Source organism: Nanorana parkeri, unplaced genomic scaffold (assembly GCF_000935625.1).
Source record: "Nanorana parkeri isolate BGI_ZX_2015 unplaced genomic scaffold, ASM93562v1 scaffold4060, whole genome shotgun sequence".
NCBI lineage: Eukaryota > Metazoa > Chordata > Amphibia > Anura > Dicroglossidae > Nanorana > Nanorana parkeri.
Genome location: NW_017310327.1, coordinates 11,911 through 23,043, shown reverse-complemented (window position 1 = coordinate 23,043; position 11,133 = coordinate 11,911). Strand labels below are relative to the sequence as shown.

The 11,133-nt window shown below is 51.4% G+C and overlaps 1 protein-coding gene across 1 annotated transcript; it reads right to left on the bottom strand.

Annotated features, from left to right (window-relative positions):
- Positions 1-260: 260 nt before the first annotated feature.
- On the bottom strand, positions 261-9,330 carry LOC108803705 (NACHT, LRR and PYD domains-containing protein 3-like). The gene is made up of 12 exons (XM_018575526.1): positions 9,031-9,330; positions 8,376-8,607; positions 5,204-6,917; positions 4,210-4,299; positions 4,035-4,050; positions 3,431-3,621; positions 3,019-3,189; positions 2,711-2,825; positions 2,400-2,647; positions 720-902; positions 456-635; positions 261-354 (listed from the first exon to the last, which is right to left on the bottom strand). The coding sequence occupies exons 1-12, from the start codon at positions 9,328-9,330 to the stop codon at positions 306-308; spliced, it is 3,489 nt and encodes a 1,162-aa protein (XP_018431028.1). The 3' UTR covers positions 261-305.
- Positions 9,331-11,133: the final 1,803 nt, after the last annotated feature.

Sequence of the window (11,133 nt, the reverse complement as noted above, 5' to 3'; positions counted from 1 at the left end):
GATCATCCGCCAATAGGGCCGACCTCACCTCCTGGTCACCTACTTTTATGCCAGGAATTGGTGTCCGATTGCAGAAACCCATTGCAGGACAAGGGTTCCACTGCTGGATTAAGGTGGAGAGGTGGTCAGTGTCAGGCCTTCAGGACCTTCTCACAAGGGCGGCCTGTAGTTTATACTCCACTTATACAGGAAGTGACTGGGACGGCAGCGTTGTATGTTTTCTCTTCAATTCCACCAATCAGATCCGGAGATCAGCCAATTACCTTCAATGGGAGGGGTCTGGACCCTCAGGGACGTCGCAGTCATCACTCTGGTTTCCTGTATTTGAAGTAGATGAACATTCCATCCTGGGTACTACAAGGAAAGACAAAGGATTAGTGGAGGGCGGAGCACCCTGAATGGGAGGACCTCCGGTGTGGGCGGAGTTCTTCCATGTAAAGGAGAAGGTCACTTACTTATTTTTCTCCAGAGTGCAGGCCGGGTGCTCGAATCTGTGGAACATAAAGTCCAGATCTGCAAAGGGTTCTTCCTCCTCGTAGGCAAACGATACGTCCAGCTCCTTCAGAGACTTGTTTGTATTAATGACGGCCAGGAACTCCTCAGCGCAGGAAGCCGTCATCTCACAATACCCCACTCTATACCGGAGAGAAGACCCGTATGACCATGGAGGTTTATTCCAGAGTCCTGCAGGCTACCATACATTATAATGGGGACATCACCTGAACTCCTCCAGTGTACAGCCCGGATCTCGGAGGGCCTCGCATAGTCTCTTCACTCCCACGTCCTCATACTTATTTCCCGACAGATCCAGTCTGGTCAGAGATCGGTTCTTATTGATCACGGAGGTCAACTCTTCGAGGGAGGAGGAGGTCAGGTCACAACCCGACAGGCTGCAGGAGAGGAATCAGAACGGAAGGTTTGTCTTATTAACGACGCTTGTTCTCAAGACAAAACCCAAACAGAGACAATGGAGAGCCACATACAAGGACCTGGGCGCCTACAGCCCCCTACATACAAGGACCTGGGTGACTACAGCCCCCTACATACAAGGACCCAGGGCGACTACAGCCCCCTACATACAAGGACCAGGGTGACTACAGCCCCCTACATACAAGGACCTGGACGACTACAGCCCCCTACATACAAGGACCTGGACGACTACAGCCCCCTACATACAAGGACCTGGACGACTACAGCCCCCTACATACAAGGACCTGGGCAACTACAGCCCCCTACATGCAAGGGCCTGGGCAACTACAGCCCCCTACATACAAGGACCTGGGCGACTACAGCCCCCTACATACAAGGACCTAGGTAACTACAGCCCCCTACATACAAGGACCTGGGCGACTACAGCCCCCTACATACAAGGACCTAGGTAACTACAGCCCCCTACATACAAGGACCTGGGCGACTACAGCCCCCTACATACAAGGACCTAGGTAACTACAGCCCCCTACATACAAGGACCTGGGCGACTACAGCCCCCTACATACAAGGACCTAGGTAACTACAGCCCCCTACATACAAGGACCTGGGCGACTACAGCCCCCTACATACAAGGACCTAGGTAACTACAGCCCCCTACATACAAGGACCTGGGCGACTACAGCCCCCTACATACAAGGACCTAGGTAACTACAGCCCCCTACATACAAGGACCTGGGCGACTACAGCCCCCTACATACAAGGACCTAGGTAACTACAGCCCCCTACATACAAGGACCTGGGCGACTACAGCCCCCTACATACAAGGACCTAGGTAACTACAGCCCCCTACATACAAGGACCTGGGCGACTACAGCCCCCTACATACAAGGACCTAGGTAACTACAGCCCCCTACATACAAGGACCAAACACTGATCGCTCCAGTGTTTTTCCTGCACAGAGGATTGATCCATATCACGGATATGTACCGATCCTCTGCCGCTCGGCCTCACACACGAGGGCTCAGCTTCTCCTCTGGATCCCCGCTGCTCTCCCGGGCAGAGGGGGATCCAAGGAGAAGCGAGGGAAGCACTTCAGCCACGGGGGGCCGCTATCACAACAGCATGTGCGGTGAGGAGAGAGCTCTCTCCTCACCGCTCGGTGTGCTGCTGTGATAGCGGCTCCCTCCTCCGCCTGCAGCGCTTCCTTCGCTTCTCCTCGGATCCCCGCTGCATACAGATGGGGGAGATCAGCGAGGATCCAGAGAAGCACCACGGCAGGAGGACAGGACCTTATGGGCCCCCCTGCTGTAGAGGAATTGTCTGATAGGTGAGCTACACAGACCGGGTCACATCAGATCAATACAACATACCGCTTGATGATGAATAAAGCCGACAGGAAGTTGTACTTATTGAAGGGTAACTATACACAGGTACAGTGTCCATGTAACAGGTTATAGTAGAAGTCTTACTCCAGCTCTTGCAGGGTACAGTGCGGGTCTCGTAGTCCTTCACACAGAACTTTGACTCCAGAATCCCCGAGTTTATTCCAGGTAAGTTTCAGTTTGGTCAAAGATCGGTTTGTGACCAAGACTGAGCGGAGATCCTCGCAGGAGGCCGGGGTCAGCTCGCACTGAGTCAATCTGTAAACAAGAGACATCAATATAAAACCCAATGGACTCCCAGGCTCAGCACCAATCATAGGGCCCCATCTGCAGGATTCTTACAGCAACTTCTGTAGGGTACAGCCTGGGTCACGCAGCCCCTCACAAAGCAGCTTTACTCCAGAGTCCTGTAGTTTGTTGTAAGTCAAATGCAGGGTGGTTAAAGTCCGGTTTTTAAGAAGAACCAATCGGAAATCTTCACAGGACGAGCCGGTTATGTTATTCTCAAACAACCTGCACAGAGGGAACAAGACCACATGACCAGATTCATTAATGGACCATCAGTATTCCGTTCTATGTACCCATCAGACCTCACACCATGTCCTTCATACTATGTACCCATCAGACCTCACCCCATGTCCTTCATACAATGTACCCATCAGTCCTCACCCCATGTCCTTCATACAATGTACCCAGCAGACCTTACCCGAGCTTCTCCAGAGTGCAGCCTGGCTTACAGAGGGCCTGACACAGCCGCTTGGCCCCTGTGTCCTGGATGTTGCATTCTCTCAAGTACAGGGTGGTGAGAGTTCGATTGGTCATCAGAAGAGAGTGGAGGTAGTCACAACAGGCCGGAGAAAGCTCTGAGAATTCAATCCTGGAAAGGACAAGTCCAGTTAGAGCTTCCATGATAAATTATATGGCATAGTCTCACTATCCAGACTACAGCCGATAAACACTTCTAGAATTTACAGGATCTAAAGCTGGAACTTTTTTGGATTTAGAGGTTTAGGCATTTATTCCAGAGTCCAGAGTTTATTCCAGCGGAAACGTCTGCCAATGGAAACAAACTCCTGCAGATCTGTCATTGTAAGATACCAGCATGATGGAGGGCTCACCTCAGCTCCTGCAGAGTACAGCCGGGATCCTTCAGCCCCTCACATAGAAACTTCACTCCCTCATCCTTAAGTTCATTCAGTACCAGATCCAACTTGTGTAGGGATCGGTTTGCTTTAAGAGCAGAGCCAAGGTGCTCACAGCTTGCGGCAGTCAAGTTGCAGTCGTTCAGCCTGCAGACAAATCTACTGCTCTTGGCCAGAAGATTACAATGGTCACCCCATGTCCTTCATACAATGTACCCATCAGACCTCACCCATGTGCTTCATACTATGTACCCATCAGACCTCACCCCATGTCCTCCATACAATGTATCCATTTGACCTCACCCCATGTCCTTCATACAATGTACCCATCAGACCTCAACCCATGTCCTCCATACAATGTACCCATCAGACCTCACCCCATGTCCTTCATACAACGTTCACATCAGGCCTCACCCATGTCCTTCATACAACGTACCCATCAGACCTCACCAAAAGTCCTTCATCAGACCTCACCCCATGTACCCATCAGACCTCACCCATGTCTTTCATACAACGTACCCATCAGTCCTCACCCCATGTCCTTCATACAACGTACCCATCAGACCTAACCCATGTATACCACACAGACATGAAACCTGCAAGAAGAGCAGAAGAATAAAAGTTAAAGCATTTAACAGTAGAAAAGCCCAATGTCTACTGACTCCTCCCCTTTGTTGAGCTCCACCAGCAATCCCCAGCACAGGGAACAGACTTCCTCTTTGAAAGGGAAGATGAAAAGGAGGTCACAAACTTACTCTAGATCTTGGATTTTGCTGCCTGGGTTGGACAGCCAGGAGGCCTTCCCACCAGTCTCGGTGTCCTCAGCAAAGCCGCACCGTACAAAGCTGGAGGAGAAAGAAAATGCAATGACCTCTCAGAGCCAAACACAAGTTCAAGACAAACTGCTGAATATTGACTGTTGGATATTCTTCTCTTTACACTGCTTAGCCAGCCAGAGCTCCATGGGCATGACAGACCAAGTCTGAGACACCCAGGCCCTCCCATTCTAACCAGCGGTGAGACACCCAGGCCCTCCCACTCTAACCAGCGGTGAGACACCCAGGCCCTCCCACTCTAACCAGCGGTGAGACACCCAGGCCCTCCCACTCTAACCAGCGGTGAGACACCCAGGCCCTCCCACTCTAACCAGCGGTGAGACACCCAGGCCCTCCCACTCTAACCAGTGGTGAGACACCCAGGCCCTCCCACTCTAACCAGTGGTGAGACACCCAGGCCCTCCCACTCTAACCAGTGGTGAGACACCCAGGCCCTCCCACTCTAACCAGTGGTGAGACACCCAGGCCCTCCCACTCTAACCAGTGGTGAGACACCCAGGCCCTCCCACTCTAACCAGTGGTGAGACACCCAGGCCCTCCCACTCTAACCAGTGGTGAGACACCCAGGCCCTCCCACTCTAACCAGTGGTGAGACACCCAGGCCCTCCCACTCTAACCAGTGGTGAGACACCCAGGCCCTCCCACTCTAACCAGTGGTGAGACACCCAGGCCCTCCCACTATAACCAGTGGTGATATCATTACATGGCCTCTGGTAAGAAGAGACTACAGCCGGGATGTTAGCAGACCATTGGCTCTGGAATAAAGCAGCACATTGGCCACCAGTCATACAAGAAATGGGGATTGGTGTGACCGTGTTCATAATGTCCTACATGATAAAAGGCCTTCCAGCAAGGAAAGTGTTTCAGAAATGGTACTTTGAGGTAAACAGACTACAGAAGCTAGAACACTTACGAAAGCTTTGAAGATCTATGGAAGAGAGGAGACAGCAACTCGAAATCTTTGGGTCGTATCAGGTGATCTTCTAGGGTGATGGAGCCAAAGCTCTCCCGGCCTGCAAGACAGTACAGCATCTCTCTGGTACATACATTCACCATGGCTGAATAGAAGGAACACAACTGGAAGACCAAATCTTGGCCATTGAACGCTCCTCTGCGCAGCTCCTCATCCTGAGCTTCATAGACACAAGCTAGCGCGTCAATGCAGAATCTGGAGGGTTTCCCGGCCGTCAGCCATTTTTCCATGGCAGGTTTAGCTCGTACAGACGCCTTAGACCCGACGCCACAAGCAAACTTCTGTAACCGCTTCTCATTTAGGAGACCAAAGAGGAACCGGACAGTTGAGCTCAGGTGTGGGTGAAGTTCAGACTGAAGCCACAGAGATGTTTCCTTGCAGACTTTTGGGAGGAAAGTATCTCCACTTGCCCCGTTCATCTCTTTAACCTCGGCGTCCTGGCCCAACACATAATACAAAGCAGCAAAGAACTCCTGAACGCTCAGGTGAAGGAAACTGTAGTGGGTGGAGTCTTTAGCATCCTTGTGGAGAATGCCGTCATTTGGGAACACAGAAGCTACCTCTGATGGAGTCAGTCCATGCCTTCCAAGATCTTCCACATCAAACAAGCTTTTCTGATCCAAGACGCCTTCGTTGGCCAAGGCACATAGTTTCTTCAGACACTCCAGTACCGGCTGCTTGTTCCCTTCATTCATTAGCAAGCTCTCCAGATAAAGCAGATAAACCGAGGTGAGCGTTTTACAGTTTGCTGAGCTAAGGTCGCTCTTCATTCCTGCCTTCAGTATAGTACAGACAAGCCAACAGGTCAAAGGGACCGAACACAAACCCATCAGAACTTCATTTTCCTTCATCACAGAACCAGCCTGGTCTGCCTCATCTTTGTTCTCAAAGAAACGATGGAAATATTGTTGGAGATCTCGGTCTGAAAAGCCCAGAAGTTCAATAGAACAAGGGGACTGAGCAAAGTCCTTCATCTTCCGTAGGCACATGGATCTGGTTGTGATGATCATGGAAGTTCCATCAAGGATATCTTTGCTAAATAAGCATCTCAGGAAAGTTTCTTTGGTGACCTTTTTCAGGAGACCCACATATTCCTCATAGTTATCTTCCAGGGTCCACCTCAACTCATCAAACCCATCAAAAACCAGAAGAACTTTGGAAGGATCAGTGAAAGCCGACTTGATCAAGCCTTCTGAGCACTGTATCTTGGAGCTTTGGGCCACCAGTCCAGCGATATTGACATTTCCTTCAATCTTATTAATTTCTTTGCCACTTAAATAAAACACAAAATTAAATGTGTCTGCGTATAGGCTTCCAGAGGCCCAATCCAACATGATCTTCTGTGATGTCATCGTTTTACCGATTCCATGAGGCCCCACCAACACCAGAGTCTTAGGAACAAAACCGCTGCCGTCAGGAACAAACAGGTCCTGGACATTGGACGGGGAATATTGGTCTAAGGACTTGGTCACCTCGGCCTGTTCAAGTAAAGTGCCAGAATAAGGTATTGTACTTCCTTCCTCCCGAGTAACCTGGAGGCAGCGGAGCCTGGGATATCTTTGCTCAAGACCTCCAATCTTCCCCGGACCGGAGGCATGTTCTTCAATACCTCGGAAGACCTCTTTCACAGATGCCAGATATTTGGATTTCCAGTCTGCGGAGGAGAAAGGACATGAGCATACTACAAGGACCGGTACAATGGAGAAAACATGAGTTAGGTATCTGGTAACTCTGTTTCCAGGAATCTTCTAGGACAGCCACTGAGAGAGAGAGAGAGAGAGAGAGAGAGAGAGGGGAGAAGAGAGCGAGAGAGCTTCCCCCGCCTGAAACAGGAAACACATCATCCACATTAGATAAAAAGACACTCCTACAAACCCACCTCATTAATATTTAAAGACAGAAGGCCGTCACATGAGTAGTCACTCAACACCTTCTTTGTCTTTTAAAAAAACCCTCATATTGCCCGATCCTTCAGGGTCCAGCACGTCCCTAATTTTCAACGTCGGTAGGGAACTTGCTGTCCTGGTAGATTCCTGGAAACAGAGTTACCAGGTTCCTAACTCATGTTTTCCCCAGTCATCTTCCAGGACAGCCAATGAGAAGATTAGCGAGAACCATGCTTACTCATTTAGGGTGGGACTACTGCCTACAGGACCTTCCTGCCAAAAGCTTGGTCCCGATGAGCCAGCAGATCAAGCCTGTAGCGTCTGACGAATGTCTGGAAGCTGGACCAGGTGGCTGCTCTGCAGATGTGATCTGGTGTTGCCCCTGCTCTCTCCGCCCAAGAGGTAGCCCCACGCTCTGGTGGAATGCGCCGTGCAATGCTCGGGTAGCCCTTTCCCCCGAGATTGGCAAGTCTCGGAAATGGCAACCCTAATCCATCTAGCTATAGTGCTTTTGGAAGCTCTACTGCCTTTCTTTGGTCCTTGGAACTAGACGAAAAGGTTACTCGACTTCCTCCAAATCACTAGTCTTGGACAGATATCCCAGCATGCATCCCCTCACATCTATGCCCTGCCATCCCCTTCTCCGTATCATTCCTAGGATTAGTGGAAAAAAGGGATGGCCATCTCTTGCGTCCTATGAAATGTAGAGGCCACCTTCGGCAAGAAGGCTGGATAAGGCCGCAGCACAATCCTGTCCGACATGATCGTACAATAGGGCTGAATCTCACGCACTCTCCTGGCAGATACCAGGGCCACCAAGAGCGTTACTTTCAAAGCGATTGCCCTGATGGAACAGTCCGTGATCGGCTCAATAGGTGGTCCGGGGAAACCCTTGCAGCACTACGGACAGGTCCCGTGCGGAAAAACATTTAACCTTTGGGGGGGTCTCAATCTCTCTGCCGCCTTCAGGAATCTTCAAGGGGCACCTCAGCAAGCCTGACAATTGGACAAGGCTGACACCTGTACCTTCAGAGTGCTGCAAGCAAGGCTCCCATCTAATCCTTATTGTAAGAATTCTAAAACCGTGCCACCGTCCCAGTAGTGGCACCTCCCCTTTCTTTCCGCCAAGCGGGAAAAAACCCTCCACACCTTGTGGTAAACAGCTGCTGTGGAGGCTTTCCTGCTGCGAAGGAGAGTGGACACTACTTTCTCAGAGAGACCCTTACCCGCCAAGATGTCCCTCTCAGTAACCAGGCCGTTAGACGCAGTGCTTGTACCTGTAGGTGACGCACCACACCCTGCATCAAAAGATCCTCCTTCAAAAGGAAGAGGCAAAGGGGTGTCCCTGCTCAAATCCAGCAGTGCCGTGAACCAAGGTCTCTTCTGCCAGAATGGGGTGACCAACACTAATGCAGTCTCTTCCCTCTCTAGCTTCCGAATAACCTTTGGAATCAAGTGCTGGGGGGGGGGAGGGGGGGAATGCATACGCCAACCGGAATTTCCAAGGGTGGGCAAAAGCGTCCACCCCCAGACCTCTGTCCATCTTTTTGTTTGCTGCTGAAGCAAGAAAAGTCCACAAGTCCTGACTATCCCCTGGAAGGTTTGGGAGTCTAGAGACCATTCTGTACTCACTTCCCTCCTGCTGAGGGAATCCGCTAGGCCATTCAAACTTCCTTTCCAATGGGCCGCCCTTAATGACTGGAGATTTGTCTCTGCCCAGGAGAGGATTGAGTCTGCTAAGGACGTCAAAGTTTGTGATCTCGTGCCCCCTTGCCGGTTTATGTACCCCACTGTTGTGGGTTTGTCCGACAAGATTAAAACGCGAGTCCCTGCTAGCCGATGTTGAAAATGCAAGAGGGCAAAGCCCACGGCTTTCAATACCCTCATGTTTGAAGACCCGTGCCGCCAGACATGATCCCACGCCCCTTGGCACATGAGATCCTGAAGGTGGGCTCCCCACCCCCACGCGCTGGTGTCCGTGGTGACCCTGAGAGGTCCTGGCTGACTCCACAACCTGCCTCCCCCAAGGTTCCGACGGTCTGTCCACCAAAGCAACGATTGTCTGACGGGGTCCGTTAGGACCAACCCCCTGTCCAGACCTTCTGATCCTCCTCCCCACTGACTCAAGAGCAAGTTCTGAAGAGGCCTGGAGTGCCGTTGCGCCCAGAAGACAGCCGGCATGGCCTATGTCATCAGCCCCAGAACCCTCATGACATGATCTGCAGGGTGCCTCCTTCGCTAGATAAAGGCTCAGTGCTTCTGCACCCAGCAGGAGACCCTTCTACTGAGGAAGAGAAATCAGCCCATTGCGGGTATCTATCCAGTACCCCAAATATTTCAGTTTACAAAGGGACCAACTGGGACTTCTCCCTGTTCAGTAACCACCCCAAATGCTCCAGGTGGCTGATGGCGAGTTCCAATCTCAGGGGGTCCCCCGAAGGGGCAAAAAATAAAAGGTCGTCCAAATACGGCAGGACCCCCTACTCCTCTCGCCCTCAAGTGGGTAAAGGCTTCTGCCAGCACCTTGGTAAAAATCCTTGGTGCGGACGACAGTCCAAAGGGCAGTGCCCTGGTACTGAAAATGGAGAACTCCAGCCGGTCCTCTGACCGCAAACCGCAGAAGTTTCTGGAGAGGACTTCTGTATCGGGATGTGAAAATACGCATCCCTGAGATCTATCGTTGCCAAGAACGCCCCTTGTGGTAACAAGTCCCTTAAAAGAGAAGATTGACTCCATACGGAACTTTTGGTAACGCACCACCTCGTTCAAAGGTTTCAGGTTCAAAATCACCCGGCCTTTTCCAGAGGGTTTCATCCGTGAAAACAGATGAGGATAACACCCCCTCCCTTCTTCCTGCTTTGGCACAATCACCCCTTGGTCCAGCAGGTCTTGAACGGACACCGTCATCAGCCTCACCTTTTCTGGATCCCTGGCGAGTGATGCGACTAAATATCTGGAGGGGCGGACCTATCAATTCTATCCTGTACCCCGATTTTATAAGTCCCAGGATGAACTTGTTGTCCTACATTGCTGCCCGACATGGGAGGAAGTCCCCCAGCCTTCCGCCCACCTTGGTCATGGCGTCACTGTGGTTTGGGCCCAGGTTGAGCAAGTTAAAGAGGAAGCCACTCTTACTCTTCCCTCTTTTGAAGGCCCAGCTTTTGGGCTGTTCCCGCCCCTTAACTTTCTTAAAGTTTTGCCCCCCGAAAAAAACTTTTTCTTTTGTTGTTGTTTCTTGGGCAGGGGAAACCTCTTTTTCCTGTCTGCAGACCTATCCAACACAGTCTCCAGTTCTTGTCCAAAAAGCAGATCCCCCTTAAAGGGCAATCCGCAAAGCTTCGCCTTGGAGGCGGCGTCACCTCCTTCAACCCTCAGGTATCCCAAATGGCCTTTAGCAACTCTCCGGACTCAAAGGAAGGAAAACGGGTATTTGGTCCTCTTTGGTACCTGAATATCTACCTCCGATCCTTCCTCAGACTGATCATTTGGCCTCTGTGGGGAATCGGAAACTATCACCGGGTGCCTCTCCACTGCCAGTGTAGACACTTGAGCAACCCTCACCTGATAGACCCGGATTGCTCTGCCCCCCCCCAAAATAGGCCCTGTGTTCGGAATGACAGACCGGAAAGACTGAACGGTAGAGACCGTTTCCTCCCTCATGGTATTCATAAGACCCTTTAAACATCCCAGCTGACTCTTTGGATACCAGCTTCTCCACACATCCTTGGCACAAGGGCTTCGACCAAGAGGGCAACAGCGTGAGGTGGCAAGAGGCGCATCTTCTACCCTTTGGGCGAGAAGTAGTAGCTGGAGCAAGGGGCTTTGACCTGTGGAGAATAAGAGATGAGGTTGTCTCAGCCCTCGTGCCCTTGTCCACATGCCACACCTCGTGCAACCCCTAAAAAAAAAAAAAGCAGGATATAGTGCAGAGAGCTACCTGCTTGCCCTGCCAAAGCAGCCGCGCCCCCCTGCAGAAGGCAACCT

What these genes read in the sequence shown, in the direction of transcription:
- LOC108803705 (XM_018575526.1), bottom strand. Translation starts at nt 9,330, where the DNA reads ATGCCGGCTGTCTTCTGGGCGCAACGGCACTCCAGGCCTCTTCAGAAC. An exon ending in CATAGATCTTCAAAGCTTTC is followed by an intron (nt 4,300 to 5,203) that starts GTAAGTGTTCTA and finishes TTTCTCCTCCAG; the next exon opens with CTTTGTACGGTGCGGCTTTG. An exon ending in TGCACTCTGGAGAAGCTCGG is followed by an intron (nt 2,826 to 3,018) that starts GTAAGGTCTGCT and finishes CCCTCTGTGCAG; the next exon opens with GTTGTTTGAGAATAACATAA.